The sequence below is a fragment of the Bos indicus x Bos taurus genome, chromosome 4, assembly GCF_003369695.1.
Source record: "Bos indicus x Bos taurus breed Angus x Brahman F1 hybrid chromosome 4, Bos_hybrid_MaternalHap_v2.0, whole genome shotgun sequence".
Classification (NCBI taxonomy): domain Eukaryota; kingdom Metazoa; phylum Chordata; class Mammalia; order Artiodactyla; family Bovidae; genus Bos; species Bos indicus x Bos taurus.
The window spans coordinates 51,212,648-51,234,059 of NC_040079.1; the positions used below are offsets into that span (position 1 = coordinate 51,212,648).

Consider the following 21,412-nt stretch of genomic DNA (forward strand, 5'->3'; position numbering starts at 1 on the left):
GGGGAAGCAGTCTTTTCATTATCATATTTTACATCAATATTTAAACGGCGTTCTTAAAGTAAAGGGCTTCCCTGTGGCTCAGCTAGTAAAGAATCCTCCTGCAACGCAGGAGACCTGGGGTGGATGGATCCCCTGGAGAAGGGAAAGGCTACCCACTCCAGTTTCTGGCCTGGAGAATTCCATGAATATATAGTCCATGGGGTCGAGTGACCTTCGCTTTCACTTTAAAGTAATAGTTTTGTTTGCACTCTAAATACAGACTATACACCTGTCGAGTTCCCTTACAGTATATTATCTATGCTATTGTCACTAGCTTGGAAACTCAGACCTAAATTATAGTTTTTTTAAAGGGCTATGGCTAACCTTCCCAAAGTTTTTACTACAGATAAACTAACCCGCAAGACATTTAATCATAACTATGATTGGAAAATTAAAACTGAATAAATATAAATATTAAAGGGGAAACAAAATCATTGCTAAAACCATTAAAAATGTTTTTTCTACAGAAAAAAAAATAGCACATAAAATGCTTTAAGCAACAATTTTTGACATATGAATTGATCTGGTCTAAGTGCAGTAAATGAGTATGTTCTATAGAAAGGAAATAGCATACTCTATTATAGATCACTCCAGGATGTATATACCCTAAAAATGACAATTAAGTTTACCAGTCTTCTGTGATATTAGTATTTTTAAGATCTTAAATCTTTAATCAAATGGGAAATCACTTCAGAAACTACACATGCAACTGGGTGTGGGGAAGTGATCCTGGCCCAGAAGAAAATAAAGAACCACCCTTGAGAAGCAAATTATAGTTCAGTGTAAAGCCAAACTCCTTCAAAGCACTCCCTAGACAAAACCACCCTGGTTGGTGGCCACCATATTCCTAATAAAGGATATTAATTAACATAGAATTTTGTCTACACAAAGTTTTTAGTGACTTTTCCCTGACAGGTAAAGCAGGGCCATAATTGGAACAGACTAGGTAACAACACAGCTAGGTCACCTCAGGGCCACACACACTGTGGGCCTGAGGGCTTCATCCAAAATGAGTATCTTTCAACCTTCTCTGAAATCTAAACATTTATCTTATCAGTTTTCTGCCTAATATTCAAGTGTCTTTTGCTTCTAAGTTTGCTAGTTTTCCAAAGCAATTCTGTTTCCTAAAACCTCAAGTTCCATGCGTTACAGCTTCATGAAATTAAAACCCTTTCTTTCAGCCCTTCATGTGTCCACTGAGCCTACGTTTGTTCTAGCTCTCTGCTATAACTCAACAATGAAACAAGTTAGGTACAGGAATCAGTAAGACCAGAAAACTAAACTGCGAACTCACCCATTGCCATCCTAATATAACCACAAGGGTCTGGCAGCAGGCACCAATTAACCAAAAGGTTCTTGAAGCGAGGCACTGGGTAGGATATGCTGGCCTAAATAATATATCATTCAGGGAGCTACTGCTAATCTTTAATTCCAGCTTCTCAAAGTTCTTACTACAGATGAACTAACCCAGAGGACATACAGTAACTTTTAATTTCATAATAAATTTTAAATAATAGTGTTCTTTCCAATGCTTGGTTTTATTTTTCATAGAAATCTTTTCCTGAATTTCTATAAACCATAAGAAAAGTATGCTTGTAACATTTGTGTACAGTTTAAAGTCAAGCTTTAAAAAGTCTCTTAAAACAGCTTACCAATGAAAGTGTTAAGTTTAACGCAAGAGTTAAAGGAAGAGAAGCAAAAAAAAATTCATTCCCAAAAGTCACATACTTGAATTCAGTGAAAAAATAAACCCTTTACAATGAGAGAGAAACCACACTATTCACTTTTAAGACATAAGAAAACAGTACAAGAAGACTTAACAAACATAACTGTAATTTCACAACTGTTCTAACAAATGTGAAATACATAAACTATCATAGAAAGAACGTATCTACAGTTGAGAAATACATACTTTAGAATTCCATTTGCTCCAGAATAAGCTTCTATCGCATTGATGCTGGTGGGCAACATGGTAATAATTCTGTCAGCTTTTTCAGCTACATCTGCTGGGGAAGACACTACCTTTAAAAAAAATTGCAAAGGCACATTATTTAAATCAAATGCTTCTAGAGCACAAGTAGGACCCACTTTTTATGCATGCCTGTAATAGTAGCAGTGAATAAAAATCAATACTTGTTTTCAAATGACAAAAAAAAAAAACCTTACTGCCTAAAATAGAGAGTCCACTCCTTACACACATACAGATGCAGTTTCTATGGAATCACATCCACTGTTTACTTTTAAAAGTGTGAAGTGAGTTGAGGGGGAAAAGGGCAAAACCCTACAGTCCTGGGAACAGACACACTTCTCATGGATTCCTCCAACTTGGACTCTTAAAACAGCATACTTCTTGGTAGATGCTCTAAGAAAAACATTCTAGTATAACAGAGCTGGTAGCTGAAGTACAGGATTCACCAGTTATTTCATGAGCAGCAAAATCCCCAAGAAAATTCTCAAGCCCCCATTACCACTATCTTCCAGCCTCTATTTTCAAGAGAAAAAAAAAAAAAAATTAAGCCTCTCATTAAAGTCAGAACAAGGACAAGCATGAACTGCACTGACTGAGACCACCATGAAAGTCTGAGAGCGTGAGCTGCCAGGACTCCTGTGGAAACCACATTTACAAGGAAGACAAGCCAACAGGCATCAAGGTATGCCCTCTCTGCAACCCTGACTTCTGCTTTAACAATGACCATGAACATACCACACAGGAAAGCTGCTCTGTCCATCCTCTGAACATACGTGCACACAAGTGTCGGTGTCTCTGCCCTCACTCACATCCCCCACATCCTCTGCTCTCTCGCATACATACACCATGATACACCTGACCAGCTGGGCAGCCACCAAAGAGGCCAAAAGAGACTAGGAAATCACTTCTTGACTAAAACTCCCCTTTAACAGAAAGAATCCACCACCCTGTCATAGAAGTTCCTGTCCAAAGCTTTTTTTCCTCTTTAAAAAAAGACAAAGGATTATCAAGAGGATAATCAAAGATTTCTCCGTAGGATGATTTACTTATGCATTAGAAACAAACGTATTTTCTACAAGGAAATGTGAACTGGCACATAAGCATCTTGGGAATGGGAATGACTCTGTTTTTCATGCAGTGGAAGTACACAAAACGTTTTCTTTTTGTCTTTGATGTACAGCTGATGAAAGAGTGAGAAGCCAAACACAGTGTGCAATCTAAATATTATGAACTAGAAGCAGTGACATTTCAATTTTCCATAAGAGATTATCAGCTTCTAAATCAAAGTCTACATAAAGGAAGTTTTAACAGAATTTCCTATGTTGTACTTCAAAATTTCAGACAATCAAGTGTCCTGTCACTTTGTGTGTTAACATTAAGTGAAACACCACAGATTCTAAAAACCAAAAGAAAAGAAAAAAGATAGTCTCTCTTATTCTAAAGGCAAGACAGTACTTTCGAGTCTACAATGCAGCACATTCAACAACATGTATATTTTGATATATAGTAGGGATCTGCCGCAAATCATTCCAGAAAAAACATTTTTTTCCATCCAACGACAAAGAAATACTTAAGTTAGGTGAAAACCTTTCCTACACTCAAACAAATACTGAGATTTGAAAAGAGGCAACTATTTCCTGGCAAACGATTCAAGTTTATTCAAGCAAAAAAAAAAAGTTCAGTAAGATGAGAAGATAAGAAAAAGAAAGGTTGTAGGAGTTGTAATTCCCTACTTCTGGACTGTGTCAAGAATATGGGTTACATGGAGAGAGCCCCACCCATTCACCCTACTTAAATGAAGTAATGAACACAGACAAAATGCTGGCGTACCTTTCAGTGGCCTTTCCTTCTATCGCAGCTCCATCTCGCTTGATCTTTCAGGGCCTGTATTCTAAGACCTCAGCCGTGAGGTCTAAGAGTCAACTTCAAACTTTCTCTTAGGAATTGAGTCTCTTCCACTGAAGGAAATTCAATTCCATCTAGATAGCTCCTTGAGACGTGCCTTCAGGGACCCCGACGATTAGCTCACAAATCTAGGAATACTTCACACCTCCAAGCTTCTCATGTTCATGAATTGGCATTGCCAATTCATACAACTGCCAAGTGCATGGGGTGGCCAATCAGCCCCCTGCATCCTTAGCATCTGCTTCTTGGGATGCTTGGGTTGCCAGAGTACTGCTAACCCCTCAATTATAAAGGAAAGTAGTGTCAAAGCTCACAGGTCCGGAAAAAACACACAATGATAGTGATAGCTGGAATGTCACCACTCTACTGGCCACAACTGCTCCATATCTAATGACTATATACATTCGGTACATTATAACAGTCTCTAATTTGCACTACAGAACAGGCATGTTTATTAGACAGATAAGACAGACATGTGTGTCCAGTTATTCAAATCATCTTGCCTTCCATGTGATGACTTCAAGACTGAAATAATTGACTAACAAAATTTGGCCACGACTCAAAAGCTGGCAGGAAAAAAACAAACCTTATTGCCAATCTGACACTAACCACAAAAGCCTTTAGGAGCCAAACTAATTAGAGTCCCTTCAATTACGTTAGCTAATTGAATGGATAAGCACAGACAGACAGCATGGATCAGTGAAAGGAACACTAATTTAGAAGGCAGAGACCCGGGTTTAGCTACAGCTCAGCCACTAAGTCATGTGTGCTTTTGTGCAAATCACTTAACCTCTCTGACTTTAGTTTCTGAACCTACAAAATAAGAAAACTGACTCAGGTTATCTTTAAGGGTTTCTACCTCCAAAGTAGAAAGACAACTCTGGCAAGGAAATTTCTCCATATTGAGTAAATTTAAATGCTAGGAAGGTATTGCCTCTGTGAAAAAGGACTGATAGGATAGGAAGCATCTGCAGCGACTCAGGACTCTTCTGCACCTCCACATGTGTGGGTGGTCACTGATCTGGCTGACTCTGAACCATGGCTTTGCTCTGTCATGCGCATTCCAGAAATTCTTGACAATTTCAACTGCCTCCTTCTTACACCACTGTGAATTAAGATGACCTTACTAAAGGGCAACTCATTCCAGTATTCTTGCCTGGGAAATCCCATGGACAGAGAAGCCTAGTGGGCTACAGTCCATGGGGGTCACAAAACAAACACAGCTTAGCAACTAAACAACAACAATTTTTCCATTATCTCAATTTTGATTACAGGAGATTGGTTCCCTTCAAACTATCTAGTTTTTAAGCATTTCTGCAATCAGATTCATCCATATGCTAGTAAGTACAATGGCAGGTGTACAATATAAAGAGTAGATGACTGGACAGATGGAAGACAAAATCTGCTTTGCTGGGTAGGGGGGCGGGGCATGATGGGCATCAGGGTCCACAGTAATCTGAAGTAACTGTGGATTTTTTCTACAGTTACATTACTTTCCTTTTTACATTATATTTTACATTACATTACACATTACATTTCCTTTTTACATTATCAGTGGAAGGAGACAACAATTAACCTAGCTATTTTACATAAAGAGAAAAATCTCGCTGTCTCTTCTAGACAAAACAGTCACATAAGTCAAGCTCTTAGCACTGCTTCCAAATAAACTAAGTGGGACAGAGATATTTGCAAAGAGACAAGATGAAAATGACCTTGGTTAAACATGCCACTCTGTGTATTTTCATCTTTCCAAATAGAAAAGCATATTGTTGCTTCAAAATTGCACCACCCTTAAAAAAATTGACTGAAATGGTTTGTGCCTACATCTTGAAACATCTGGTCAACAATGATGAAGCCCACTCAGCAAGAGGCGTTTAAAGTTCCCATTTAACGAGACCTGAGTGGATGCCAGATTAGATCCCAAGAGACTTTCTTAACCAAACATGGTCAGCCTTATAATCTAGGAACAACAAGATGGCTTCCAAGTTTTTAGAGAGAATCCAATTAAGCCTCATTCAACCGGAAAATTCACACAGAAATGGTTGCATAAGTCTCAAAACTTTTGGTACCAATCAGAGGCATCTCCAAGGAAATTCCTAGACAATGAAAATGAAAATAAAGCACAAGTCACATGCCCCTGATACTAATGCTTAAAAAGAGAAACTGCTATCTTCTGTGTCCAGGACACAAGGCACTCTGCAGAATGTATTTTTAAGCAGGGATGCGGTCAAATTCCTCTTTGTCTCCTAATTTGGTTTTAACTTTTATCATCATTCTTTGACTTAAAAACATGTCTAAATTCTCTTCCAAGCAACTCTGGACTCAGTGACTCAGTCAGGACAGTGGTACACTTCTATGTGTGATATTGGGGATGAAGATTTGGGAGAAATACAGTATAGATACTAAAGCAACAACCATAACAGTAGTAACAGCAGTGGCAGCAATAATAGCACTTCCCATGTGCCAGGTTTTCTAGAACTAAAATGAAGGTACTATTACTAATTGACATTTTATGAGACACTTTAAGTATTGATAGAAAGACATTAATCTGTCTAAAGTCACTCAGAGCTGAGATTTGAGACCAGACAGTCAAGTTCCTAAGTTTGTGCTTTTAAACCACTACATTCACCATTTATTGATTCATAATTTCTAAAACCCAAAGGGCTGACGATTACCAGGGTTACATTCTTATAATAGATGCTATAAGTTGCAAAGATGCATTCAGGGTTAAACCTGTAGCCCGCCAGACTCCTCTGTCCATGGGATTTCCCAGGCAAGAATACTAGAGTGGGTTGCCATTTCCTCCTCCAGGGGATCTTCCCAATTCAGAGATCGAAACCGGGTCTCCTGCACTTCAGGCTGATTCTTTATCAGCTGAGCCACCAGGGAAGCCCAGGTTAAACCTGAGTTTCCAACAGAAATAAAGACATAACAAAGGGTTACTGCAAGAGGAAGGCATAGGTTTGTTTTGTTTTGTTTTTTTATGGGAATGACCACAAATAACATATTAAACCAGTTGTAAATGTCCCAATTCGTTAACATGTAAAGGTACAAATTTCCTTCATAACCCAGTAGCGTTTTTTACTACTAGGTACAGCTGGAAGGAAACCCTCCAGGGTGGTCACATCCAAAGCACTTCTGCACCTGGAGCTACAGGCGGCCACCTTGCACCTTGAGGGGAGGGAGGGCTGGGCTGCGGAAAGGGGAGCCAAGACACAGACAGAAATGAATCTGCTTACATCTGTACCCAACATTCAACTATGCTTAGGTTCAGACCACTCCCCAACTCTTCAGTTACATGAAACAACAAATTCTCAGTTTTTGCTTTTTAAAAATTGAAGCAGCACTTCTTCAAGATGTTCAAAGATCTTTAAAACCAAGTGATTGCTTTTTGATCCTTCAGATATGTCTAGTTTGGTACTTTCTCTTCCCGCAAATTTCCTACTGAAAGCACAGTTGACATTAGAAATCAACTAGCCATGCTTTCCACAAACTTTGAGGAAAAAAAATTATGTTTCCTTTGGCTGCCATTTCATAGACTTCCCTTGAGATAGTAACATTAAGGGAAGAAAGGGACATCTGTCCTTAAAATGTAAGCACCAACTCAAATATACTCTGAATTTTTGAATTCTTAATCCATCCATTGTACTACTGTGGATAATAGCCAGAGGTTTCAAGGTTTTCACCTGCATTTTCCCATCTAATCCCAAATCTTATCTTCATCTTTTAGTGGTAAAATGAAACTCACTTTTCCCTTTATCAAACATTTAAAACTAAATACAGCTATGAAATAATACTGACATTTTAACATATCAGATGTCATCCATCCAAATTAACACTATCTTTTAAAGTAGGACTCTTAAGAAATCACACTTGTTTGAATGACACTGCCACTGTTCAAAATGGTTTTTAAGCTGCCAGCATAAATCATTTACCAACAAATGTTTTCATTTTATGATATTTATGACAGAATATTCCCCCTCAGGCCCAAAGCTTTTTTACTTTTCACCCCTCTCCCTTCATTCATCTAAATTTCACGTCCTCCAGCCCTCCACTGCTGTTACAATCAATACACACAGGACTCCTTAGAGTCAAGACTCTGAGGGGAAGCAGAGATAGAATGTGGGAAAAGAGGAGCCTGCCTTCCAGGCTTGCCACCTTAGACTGAAGCATCTAAGAACCTTTCCCACCGCGTGCAGTGGTCAGGGGTGGGAGCTGCAGGCACGAAGCTAGGACATGTCTTCACTATTCACTACTCTGGGAGGGGCAGCTACCCAGAACCCAACGTCTTTCCTTCCTCATACCCACTTCAGTGTCTCAAGGAAGACAGAAAGAAGGGAAATCTAATGACTGAGCCTGTGCCCTAGAACCCTCTGATTTCTATTCAGGAGTCTGAGAGACCTTGTCTACATGACTTTCATTTCAGACTACAGCATTTCTGTTTGCAGGTCAGCAAACCTTAAAAGCAATATTTATGTAGTTTTCTATGAGAAATGAAATGGCTCTTAACAGTTACTTATTATTTTTCCCCTCAAAACCTGCTTCAGCACTTCATTATTGTCAAAATGCAATTTTAATAGAAACTCCCTCCTAATTTTAGTCTGGCTATCTACGACACATCTAAAACATTGCCACATTCAACCTGTTTTATTCTCCACAGCACTAGGTGCTCTGCTAGACATACTGGTTCAGTTCAGTTCAGTCGCTCAGTCGTGTCCGACCCTTTGCAACCCCATGGACTGCAGCAGGCCAGGCCTCCCTGTCCATCACCAACTCCCGGAGTTCACTCAAACTCATGTCCATCAAGTCAGTGATGTCATCCAACCATCTCATCCTCTGTTGTCCCCTTCTCCTCCCACTCTTAATCTTTCCCAGCATCAGGGTCTTTTCAAATGAGTCAACTCTTTGCATCAGGTGGCCAAAGTACTGGAGTTTCAGCTTCAACATCAGTCCTTCCAAAGAAGGACATGAGAATTGAGTCATACTGGTACTCAATCTCTATTTGTTGACCTGATGTAGAAATCTCTAGAAACTAGAGAGGGAGCCTTCCACTTTTATTTATTATTTTTTTCCCCTCTACCCTCAGCTTTACTCAGACCCAAAGTATCAACACGCACTAGGTGAACTGCTATTGACAAAAAATACTGCCATCATTGTAGAGACTTTCACTTTTAAAGAACACTGCTCCTTTGTCTCCATTATTCATCTGGATAAATCCTGCTTGTTCTTGCACTATCTGCCTACACTGCTAGTCTTCAGCGAACAGCCCTAACTGCCCTCTAAACCAATGTAATACAGGTTTTTTTTACTGAAAACTGAGGAGACGCTACTTTTTCTTTTGACATCGAAATTTGGAATAACATATTTGTGTGATCTGATTATCTAATACCTCCTGCTCCTCCCCAAAGGCAAAATTGTAACTATTTTGTTCTAGGCTATAATACCCATACCCAGCACAAAGAAAGTACTCAAGAAACATCAATCAAAGTAGCAAATAAATGAAGGTCCTATCCCTTGTTTTGCTGCTGCTGCTGCTGCTAAGTCACTTCAGTCGTGTCCGACTCAGTGCGACCCCAGAGACAGCAGCCCATCAGGCTCCCCGTCCCTGGGATTCTCCAGGCAAGAACACTGGAGTGGGTTGCCACCCCAGTGTTGTCTCCACTTCTCCAGTGCATGAAAGTGAAAAGTGAAAGTGAAGTCACTCAGTCGTGTCCGACTCTTTGTGACCCCATGGACTGCAGCCTACCAGGCTCCTCCATCCATGGGATTTTTCAGGCAAGAGTACTGGAGTGGGTTGCCACTGCCTGCTCCCTTGTTTTGCTAGGAGAGTCTAAGGTAGCCTTAATCTGCAGTGATCAAAGTAACTTCTCTTCACAAAGAAGAGATTCTGACATGTCATGTGAATAGAGAGCATTAGAAAAGGAATGACAGCTCTGCACAGCAGAGGGGAAACAAAGACTTCTAGGAACTAACTTAGACCTAACACACACAGTACTTACCATGCCAAGCATGACTTTAAGCTTTTTACAAATATGAATTCATGTAATCCTCATACTAACTCTCTGAGAAAGGTTGTTATTATTCTTAGGAGGAAACAGAGATATAGATACTAAATATCTCTCCTGGGATTGCAGACACTAAGTGGTAAAGTCATGTTCCAGGTTCCCAAAACTCTTGCAGTATTGGTTTCCTGTGGCTGCCGCAACAAGTTCCCATAAGCGTGGTGGCTTAAAACACAGAACCTTATTCTCACAACTCTGGAGGCCAGAAGGACGAAATCAAGGTGTAGGCACCACCATGCTATCTCCACAGGAAGAGCCTCCTCTGCCTCTCCTAGCTTCTGGTAGCCCCGGCTGCTCCTTGGCTTGCTGCAGCATTAACTCTGAAGTCAGCAAGGACCTGCCATAGCCTGCCCTTATGTCTCTCTCTAAGGATGCTCATCACTGCCTTTAGGGCCCATGCAAAGTCCAGGAGGACCTCATCTCAAGATATACAACCTAATTGCATCTGCAAAGACCTTGTTTCCAATTAAGGTCACTGTCACAAGTACTGGGGTTAGAATGTGGACATTTATCTTTTTTTTCCAATAACTTTATTGTGATATATAATTTGCCCACATAAAGTATATAATTTGATGGTTTTCAGGGTATTTTCAGATATGTGCAACCATTATAATTTTAGAACTTTGTATCACTTCAAGAAAAAAATCCCATATCCATTAGCTCTCTCTCTGTCTTGTGCCTGCCTCCCTCTTTCCCACCCAGCACTGCTGCTGCTGCTGCTAAGTCGCTTCAGTCGTGTCTGACTCTGTGCGACCCCATAGATGGCAGCCCACAAGGCCCTGCTGTACCTGGGATTCTCCAGGCAAGAACACTGGAGTGGGTTGCCATTTCCTCCTCCAATGCATAAAAGTGAAAAGTGAAAGTGAAGTAGCTCAGTCAAGCAACCACAAACCCACTTTGATTTCTCTGTTCTGGATTTTCATGTGTCACTGCCTCATTCCTATTTATGGTGGAATAATATATCATCATATGCATATACCGTATTTTTTTATCACTGATGGGACATCTAGGTTGTTTCTGTCTTTTGGCTATAAATGAATAATGTTGCCACTCATCTACAAGTTCCTGTGTGGGCATGTGTTTTCATTCTCTTTCATATATACCTAGGAGTAGAATTACATTCTCATCAGCAGTGTGTGATAGATAGTTCAGTTTGTTCACACTTGTCATCTGACTCTGTGATTCTAGGCAACCTAGGGGGTGGAAATCTCATTGTGATTCTGACTGCATTTCTCTAATGACAAAAGATACTGGCATCTTTTCATGTGTTTATTGCCTGTCTGAATACCTTCTTTGTGGAAATGTCTATTCAGATCCATTGCCCACTTAATTAAGTCACTTGTCTTTCTGTTTGAGTTGCACGGCTTCTTTACACATGCTAGATACAAGTCCTTATCAGATACATGATTTCAGTTCAGTTCAGTTGCTCAGTAGTGTACGACTCTTTGAGACCCCATGGACTGCAGCATGCCAGGCCTCCCCGTCCATCACTAACTACCAGAGTTTACTCAAACTCAACTCCATTGAGTCGGTGATGCCATCCAACCAACTCATCCTCTGTCGTCCCCTTCTCCTGCATTCAATCTTTCCCAGCATCAGGGTCTTTTCAAATGAGTCAGTTCTTTGCATCAAGTGGCCAAAGTACTGGAGTTTCAGCTTCAGCATTAGTCCTTCCAATGACTATTCAGGACTGATTTCCTTTACAATTGACTGGTTTGATCTCCTTGCAGTCCAAGGGACTCTCAAGAGTCTTCTCCAACACCACAGTTCAAAAGCATCAATTCTTTGGCGCTCAGCTTTTTTCACAGTCCAACTCTCACATCCATACATGACTACTGGAAAAACCACAGCCTTGAATAGATGGACCTTTGTTGGCAAAGTAATGTCTCTGCTTTTTAATATGCTGTCTAGGTTGGTCATAGCTTTTATTCCAAGGAGCAAGAGTCTTTTAATTTCATGGCTGCAGTCACCATCTGCAATGATTCTGGAGCCCAAAAAAATAAAGTCAGCCACTGTTTCCACTGTTTCCCCATTTATTTGCCATGAAGTGATGGGACCAGATGCCTTGATCTTAGTTTTCTGAATGTTGAGTTTTAAGCCAACTTTTTCACTCTCCTCTTTCACTTTCATCAAGAGGCTCTTTAGTTCTTCTTCCCTTTCTACTATAGGGGTGGTGTCATTTGCATATCTGAGGTTATCAATATTTCTCCCGGCAATCTTGATTCCAGCTTGTGCTTCATCCAGTCCAGCATTTCGTATGATGTACTCTGCATAGAAGTTAAATAAGCAGTGTGACAATATACAGCCTTGATGTACTCATTTCCTGATTTAGAACCAGTCTGTTGTTCCATATCCAGTTCTAACTGTTGCTTCTTGACCTACAAACAGATTTCTCATGAGCCAGGTCAGGTGGAATGGTATTCCCATCTCCTGAAGAATTTTCCACAGTTTGCTGTGATCCACACAAAGGCTTTGGCATAGTCAACAAAGCAGAAATAGATGTTTTTCAGGAACTCTCTTGCTTTTTTGATGGTCCAATGGATGTTGACAATTTGATCTCTGGTTCCTCTGCCTTTTCTAAATCCAGCTTAAACATCTGGAAGTTCATGGTTCACATACTGTTGAAGCCTGGCTTGGAGAATTTTGAGCATTATTTTACTAGTGCTGTGAGATGAGTGCATTTCTGCATTAGTTTGAACATTCTTTGGCATGGCCTTTCTTTGGGATTGGAATGAAAACTGACCTTTTCCAGTCCTGTGGCCACTGATGAGTTTCCACATTTGCTGGCATATTGAGTGCAGCACTTTTACAGCATCATCTTTTAGGATTTGAAATAGCTCAACTGGAATTCCATCACCTCCACTAGCTTTGTTCGTAGTGATGCTTCCTAAGGCCCACTTGACTTCACATTCCAGGATGTCTGGCTCTAGGTGAGTGATCACGCCATTGTGATTATCTGGGTCATGAAGATCTTTTTTGTACAGTTCTTCTGTGTATTCTTGCCACCTCTTCTTAATATCTTCTGCTTCTGTTAGGTCCATAACCATATAAATACCAAATAAAGGACCATTTCTGTCCTTTATTGAGCCCATCTTGGCATGAAAAGTTCTCTTAGTATCTCTAATTTTCTTGAAGAGATCTCTAGTCTTTCCTATTCTATTGTTTTCCTCTATTTCTTTGCACTGATCACTGAGGAAGGCTTTCTTATCTCTCCTTGCTGTTCTTTGGAACTCTGCATTGAAATGGGTATATCTTTCCTTTTCTCCTTTGCCTTTCGCTTCTCTTCTTTTCACAACTATTTGTAAGGCCTCCTCAGACAGCCATTTTGCCATTTTTGCATTTCTTTTTTTGGCGGATGGTCTTGATCACTGCCTCCTGTACAATGTCACGAACCTCTGTCCATAGTTCTTCAGGCACTCTGTCTATCAGATCTAATCCCTGTAATCTATTTGCACTTCCACTGTATAATCATAAGGGATTTGATTTAGGTCATATCTGAATGGTCAGGTGGTTTTCCCTACTTTCTTCAATTTAAGTCTGAATTTGGCAATAAGGGGTTCATGATCTGAGCCACAGTCAGCTCCTGGTCTTGTTTTTGCTGGCTGTATAGAGCTTCTCCGGAGAAGGCAATGGCACCCCACTCCAGTGCTCTTGCCTGAAGAATCCCATGGACAGAGGAGCCTGGAGGGCTGCAGTCCATGGGGTTGCTGAGAGCCAGGCACGACAGAGCGACTTCACTTTCACTTTTCACTTTCATGCATTGGAGAAGGAAATGGCAACCCACTCCAGTGTTCTTGCCTAGAGAATCCCAGGGACGCGGGAGCCTGGTGGGCTGCCGTCTATGGGGTCGCACAGAGTTGGACACAATTGAAGCGACTTAGCAGCAGCATAGAGCTTCTCCATCTTTGGCTGCAAAGAATATAATCAATCTGATTTCGGTATTGACCATCTGGTGATGTCCATATGTACAGTCTTCTCTTGTATTGTTGGAAGAGGGTATTTACTATAACCAGTGCATTCTCGTGACAAAACTCTATTAGCCTTTGCCCTGCTTCATTCTGTACTCCAAGGCCAAATTTGCCTGTTACTCCAGATATTTCTTGATACATGATTTGCAGATATTTAATCCCATTCTGTGGGTTATCTTTTCACTTTCTTGCTGGTGTTCTTTGGAGCACAAAAGTTTTTAATTTTGATGAAGTCTTTTTTTTTTTTTTTATTATTCTGTTGCTCATGATCTTGGGTATCATACCTAAAGTCCTTTGCCAAATCCAGTGTCATAAAGATTTACCCTCAGGTTTTCTTTTAAGAGTTTTCTAAGTTACTTCTTTGGGGGGCTACTGTTCAACCTACTGTATACTCACTAACTATATTATCTATCATAATAGATAACTATTAATTACTTCCAACAAATTTCATGGGTGCAGAACAACACAATTTAGTAGGGTGTGGTATATAATCATTACTGCCCTGACATCATCTAATCCAAAAGAAATCTAGGCATTTTATTGTCTAGTAGTCTAGGTTGTAGACAGGTTAACAGGTGCTTATTTCAGAATCATCAAGGAAGACACCAAAAATACACTTAAAAATGTCTCATACATAAATTTCATTAGTTAGTGACTAACTCCAAAGTCAAAGACAGACCTTTTTTCAGATCCTGGCTCTTGCCATTCACTCACCATGTAACCTTGGGGATGTTACTTAACTTCTCCAAGCATCAGTTTCCTGAAAATACTTCTGTTGTGAAGATAAAATTAGATAATATGTACAAAATATTTAGTAAGAGACCTGACACATAGTAGGTACTCATTAAATATTGTTTCTTCTCTCTCCCTTTTAAAATGTAAATGTCTCCTTCATTCAAGTATAAGTCTTATTGTTAAGGTAACCTTCCTTCACATCTACCCAAAATTAGCAACACTAAAAAAATCAGAATTTTGTTAGGGAATGCCTCACTCTCTTCAGAGTATGAGGCAATTTAGGCAGAGCATCAAAAAGCTCCAGCAATCTGGGAAGCAGCAGCAAAGAGATTCACAAAAGGATGATGAACATTTCAGTTCTCCACAGGCAAGCTGTTCAGTACTACAGGAACAGAGGGAAGAGTAAGGGCATTAGAAACAATCTGAAAGGCCCTAAGCATCTGGTTTGCCAGTCCATGGTAAATCAGCTTCCATTCAATTTCTACCTCTCTATTACTAGAAGGGGTAGGAAGAGGAAGAGGAATTCATGGGATTTTTCATGAACACACACACACACACACACACACACGAAAACACCTGGAACATTAGCTCCAAAATGCCAAAAGAATTTCCTATTGTTACTTTGATTAAATTCTGTATTTAATAGATTTTTCCTCTGTTTAGAGATTATGTACCATTGTTATTTTTACAAATAAATACATAAACTATTGGAAAGTGCCAACATCAAATAGATGTGTTATCCCAAAAAGTAATATTCAACTCCTGAAAATACAATTAATTCACCCCAGACTGAGTATCAACTTGGAACTCCTGTCCACCCTTAAATATGGTAATGGCCAACCTGTCCCAGAACAAAGAACTGACCAAACCTCTCCAACAAGTCTAAGTCCCTTAGCTACTTAAGAGCATCAGTAACCTGCTGCACTGGTAGCACACTGTCAGCACCCAGAGACTATATGGGCATACGCAGCCGCAACCCCACCCTGAAAAGTCCCAACAGGATACTCACACATCCTTAGACAGCACTGCAGCCACCCCCATCTGGCACACAAACCTCAAGGGAGGAGGAGACAGAAGATATCCAAGTTACCTAAACCTGCTCTTTGCATACACACTGCGTCTTCTCAGTATTTATTTCAAGTCTGTTATCTAGAAGTTTATTTGTTCTCTAACTGTTTTCTATATTTCTCAGTATTTTTTAGTATTCACCCAGCTCTGGGATTGCATCCAGTTCTCAATTACCACTCTACACCTTGTTCAAGAAGAATTTCCTGCGTATCTTGTGGGGGAACCTCTAAATTTGGTTACTAGTACACAGTCTCCTGTGTGTGTGTGTGTGTGTGTGTATGTGTGTGTACATGTATTTTACATATTATATAAATATACATATGTAATCTCACATATAAAGAAATAAAATTAACAATGAGTTAACTTTACAAATCCATCATGTATACTTCCAAGCAGCTATTACTTACTTGAATGTCAAATATCAAAATCTGAAAAACATTTTTAAACATCAATATCTTAAAAGAAATTTAAGAAAAGGCCTTACCTGTTCACCTGCATCTAGAAACTCTTTGCAAGCATCAGGGAACACATCATAAATAATAAGTGGATAGCCATGTTTCATGAGATTTTTTGCCATTGGATTCCCCATGTTGCCAACTCCAATGAATCCAACTGGAGTCTTAGAAGCCATTGACCTAGAACACACTGATTTCAACACATTATTTTTAACAGGAGCAGACAATGTTTTATTTTAAATATTTTAAATATTCACTTCTGAATATACAGTTCTCTAGGAATAATCATAAATTTTTCTACCTCTACAACATCCCTTTACTATTTTAACAATAAACTTAATAATGTTACCATGTACCTATTATTTACATTGCCTGTTAAGTGAAGTATCCTAAATTCTCTTATCTATATTATCTTCTTTAAAAATGTGTACAAAAAAACTGGAAGTATTCAATAAAACCTGTATCTTGGACAAGCACCAAGAATGGAAAAACTTTTTAGCTTCCCACCTTCACATTTATTGAAACTACTTCCTCCAATGGTATAAAAAAAACAATTGAATAAAATGTTAAACCCAGAAGAATGTATTTCAACTTAAAAGTGACCAGTTTATAAACGGGGTCCTAGGTGAGACCAGGGGGACACTTCCACGGGCTTTCCATGACAACGGAAACAGTCTCAGGACCTTGGGCTAACAACTCCAGGCACTTTCAGAGAAGAGACATTTTCACTCACAGAAAAAGAAAACTGTTCTTAAAAATCTGTATGTAGCTTTTGATTTTATTTTCTTTCTTTTCATAAAAGACTTTGTGAAGTCACACTGGGGCATACAACTCAAGGTAATGCTTTTTGCAAGACAGCAGAGAAGCTCCGCATTAGATGGTGTTACTACTCCATTCAAGAAGTATTTACTGCATGAAGTTCTATGATATGGTCCTTGCCCTCCAAAAGTTCACACTCCAGTGAAAGAAGAAAGCAAAATAATTCCACTTGCCCTTTCTCCTATCATTTCCCAGCTTTATTATTTCTTTTTCTTTCAAGGACTCCAGTTTTAAAACTGTGTAGTGTTTAGTAAAGTGTATAATGACTAATCACAGTAACACTTTTTAAGTTTCAGATCCTCTCAACTGATGGATCCCTGCTCTTCTTTCAACTTAATCTCAATGTAATGAGATTTCCTAAAAGCAGATTATTTGAAGCCCTAATGCTTAAGAAAAAGAGGTCATCTTGGGTCAGAAGCATGTTTAATTCCTACGAACTCCATGTCTGTCTCTACCATTTCCATTAAAGATGGGTGTGCTTTCTATGCATCACCACCTTACTAGTGCTGAGTTTAACATTCTGGGCATGACAGGAGTCCTGTGCCTAACTTTCTGGTTCACAAGGGGTTTAATGACAGAGAAATGACTCTTCACTGAATTTTTATTTTGATATTAAGTATACTTTGTAAGAGAACTCTCATAAATACTAGTAACTAGCATGCCTGACTACTGTGTTAAGCTTGAAAAGGTATAATTTAACTAAAAACATTAGAAACTAGAAATATTATTATTTAAATGCAGTTAATTTTAACAGGCAACTCACTCTAAGTCAAACAATAACTATGGCAAAGTAGAACCATGATTTATTTACACATTCAATAAACATGAAGCAATCATTTGTACCATGCCAGATGCCATCAAAGACACAAGTGACATACAGTCCTTGCTTTCAACCAGCTTAAAACACAAGAAGACAACTAGGTACACAGACACTAAAACATGAAAGCAAAAGATAAAGTACGAAAAACAATGCTGATACTAAAAGAGAACTTGAAAAAAAACAGCATTTGAGCTAAGTATTTTAGGATGGGTAGGCTTTCAAATGGAATGAGAGTAGAAACAAAGGGAGTTCCATACAAAAAAGGAATGAGTATGCATATGAGTGTATACAAGCAAATAGGAAAGTCAAGCAAACATGAATAATAAAAGTTAATAGTTGTGGCAATTTTATTACATGCCAGACACTGTACTAAGCACTTGATAAATAGCACTGTCATTACATCCCATCATTAAGCCTATCTTCCAGTTCAGGTCCCTGACACTTAGTTTAAATAAAATGCACAGATTCAAGTTGTTGTAATGCCAAGATTCAAATCCAGCCAATCTGACTCTCGGTTCTTCATTTTTAACTGCCATCCACTCTTCCTACAGGACCCACACAGAAACAAAAGAGCAAGATTAAGATTGAAAGAAAAAAATGCAACCATAACATGGCTGGAAAGTATGCTATAAACAATTTGACTGTATTTTGGCAATCCACTCCAGTATTTTTGCCTGGAGAATCTCATGGACAGAGGAGCCTGGTGGGCTACAGCCCATGGAGCTGCACAGAGTCGGACACCATAGAGCAACTAACACTTTCACTTTCTGTAAGCAAGTAGCGGTACCACAAACTGAATGTTTGGTGACCCCCAAATTTCTATGTTGAAAAAATAACCTCCAATGTGAGGGTATTTGGAGGTGGGAGCTTGAGGCAATGATTATTAGATCCTGACAGAAGAACCCTCAGGATGGCATTAATGCCTTTACAAAAGAGGCCGCAGGGAGTGCCCTTGTCTCCTTCCACCCTGTGAGGACACAGTGAAAAGATGGCTGTCCTTGAACCAAGAAGTGAGCCCTCACTTGACACTAAATATACCAACATGCTGATTCTGGACTTCCCAACCTCCAGAACTGTAAGAAATAGTTTTCTATTGTTTATAAGCCACCCAGTCTGTGGTATTTATTTATAGCAGCCCAAACAGACTAAAACAGGTAGTTACTGAAAGGGCTGAGCAAGATAAATGACCTGATCAAACCCATGCTTTAAAAGGAGAGAAACAGAGCAGCAGTGTACAAAAACTAAACTGTAAGAGCAGCCTGGAGGCAGAAAGACCAATATAAAAGTGACTATCTAAAGTCTCAGTCCATTCCAGCTGCTGTAACAAATAAACCATAGACTGTGTGGCTTGCTGCTGCTGCTAAGTCGCTTCAGTCGTGTCCGACTCTGCGACCCCAAAGACGGCAGCCCACCAGACTTCCCCGCCCCTGGGATTCTCCAGCCAAGGAGATTGTGTGGCTTAAATGACAGGTTATTTATTTCTAACAGACCTGGAGCTGGGGCAGTCCAAGATGAGGTAGGCAACAGATTCAGTATCCATGAGAACCCACTTCCTGGCTTGTAGATGACCCATTTTCTTGTATCTCTGGAGAGCAGAGAGAGAACACAGGCTCTCCTGCCTCTGTTTAGGACACTAATCCCATTCATGAGGGCTCCAACCTTATAACCCAGTTATTTCCCAAAGGCCTCAGCTCCTAATACTATCACAGTGGGGATTAGGATTTCAACACATGAATTTTGGAGGGCTGCGAACATTCAGTCCACAGTTAAGTTCAGAACTAATAAAGGGTGGTGCCATAGAAAATACAGATAGGAAAAATATTTCAAATATAGTAATAAAAGGACACAGTAATAGGCCTCATTATAATGTAATAATGGAAGAAATACTGGAAGAAAAGACTTTAAAAACAAAGCAATAAACTATCCAAAACACAATACAGAGAGAGAAAAAAGAATTAAAAAAAAACAAAACAAAAACATCAGTGAGCCGTGAGACAGCTTCAACCAGCCAAATACACAACAAAACTGGAATCCTCAAAGGAGAGGAAAGCAAACTGGGGACAGGAAGAGTGTGTGAAGACCTAATGGGAAAATTTTCCAAATCTGATGAAAACCATAAACCCCACGCATTCAAGCTCAATGAACTCCAACACAAGAAACATGAAAAAAACTGCAACAAGACATGTCATAATCAAAACGTTGAAAAGCAACCAGCAGAAAAAAAGGCATTACGTACAGAGGAGCAAGAATCAAAATGAGTGAGAAAATAGGAGAGCACCATCTTTAAAGGACTGAAACAAAAAATGACTGTCAAGCTAGGATTTATCTAGCCAGTGACAGTATACGATTATAGAAACCTGCGTATGCAGGGGTATGAGGAAATCGGCAGGAAACGGGTGAATGGATATGTTCTCTACCTTGATTGTCATGATGGTTTCCCACATGTCGAAACCCATCAAACTCTCCATGTTAAAGATGTGTAGTTTATTGTAGGTCAACTATATCGCAATAAAGCTGTTTTTAAAAAGTCAACATGTTCACAAAAAAACAACCAAGAGAAGACATTCCTCAGTCCAAAGATACTAAAGTGATATATCAACCAAATGCAACATGTGAAATATGGATGGATCTGGATTGGGGAGGTGCCAAGGAAGCATTAAGACATTCTAAGGAAAATTATGAAATTTTATATATAAGCTGTACATTAGGATGATATCGGGAAGTTCTAATTGCCTTGTTGTTGTTGTTTAGTCACTAAGTCATATCTGACTCCTTGCAACCCCATGAACTGCAGTCCGCCAGGCTCCACTGTCCATGGAATTGTCCCAAGCAAGAATACTGGAGTGGGTTGCCATTTCCTTTTGCAACCCTGACCTTGGGATCTTTGCATCTTCCTGACCTAGGGATCGAACACACGTCTCCTATTGGCAGGTAGATTCTCTACCGTTGAGCCACCAGGGCAGTCTGCTAATTGAGATAGTGGTAATTTGGTTATGTAGGAGACAGTTTTTAAGAGATTCGTGCTGAATCATTTAGGGTTGAAAGTGTCATGGCGTCTGCATTTTACCTTCAAATAATACACATGGGATATGAACATATTGGAAAGAAATAAAGCAGACCTGGCAAAAGGTTAACAACTATTGACACTAAGCAAAGAGTACATAGATGTTTGTGGCATTATTCTTTCAATACTTTATGTTTGAAGTTTTTCATGAAAAAAACACAGGGGGAAAACTTACCAAATCTATATACAAAAAAAAAAAAAATCAAAAACATGACCAAACACAAATAACTAGGAAGAACACTTGAAACACAAGATAGATATAGGGCTATTTTACTTTATATGCAAATAACTTTAAAATCTATAAGAAAAATTTAAATAACCCATTGTTTTAAAGTATGCCAAAATCACAAAATGACAGTTAACAGAATATACCCAAAAAAAACTTTTAAAAAATGTTCAACTTCTGTCATAATTAGAATAATGCAAACAAAACAACATAGTATCATTTTTACCTATCAGCTGGACAAATGTGTTTCTCTGATAAAATGCATAACTGGTTATTCCTGAT

The 21,412-nt window shown here is 39.3% G+C and overlaps 1 protein-coding gene and 1 non-coding gene across 2 annotated transcripts in view; both read right to left on the minus strand.

The window, feature by feature from the left end:
* Positions 1-21,412, minus strand: part of HIBADH (3-hydroxyisobutyrate dehydrogenase) — a 108,340-nt gene that overhangs the window by 82,624 nt on the left and 4,304 nt on the right. Inside the window, exons 2-3 of the mRNA XM_027539402.1 lie at positions 16,231-16,391; positions 1,952-2,061 (exon numbers count right to left, since the gene is read on the minus strand). Coding sequence (XP_027395203.1) covers positions 1,952-2,061; positions 16,231-16,391 — 271 coding nt within the window. The remainder of the gene's footprint in view (positions 1-1,951; positions 2,062-16,230; positions 16,392-21,412) is intronic.
* LOC113891932 lies at positions 9,002-9,072 on the minus strand. The gene has a single exon (XR_003510911.1). It is a non-coding gene; the product is annotated as a small nucleolar RNA SNORD56 (small nucleolar RNA).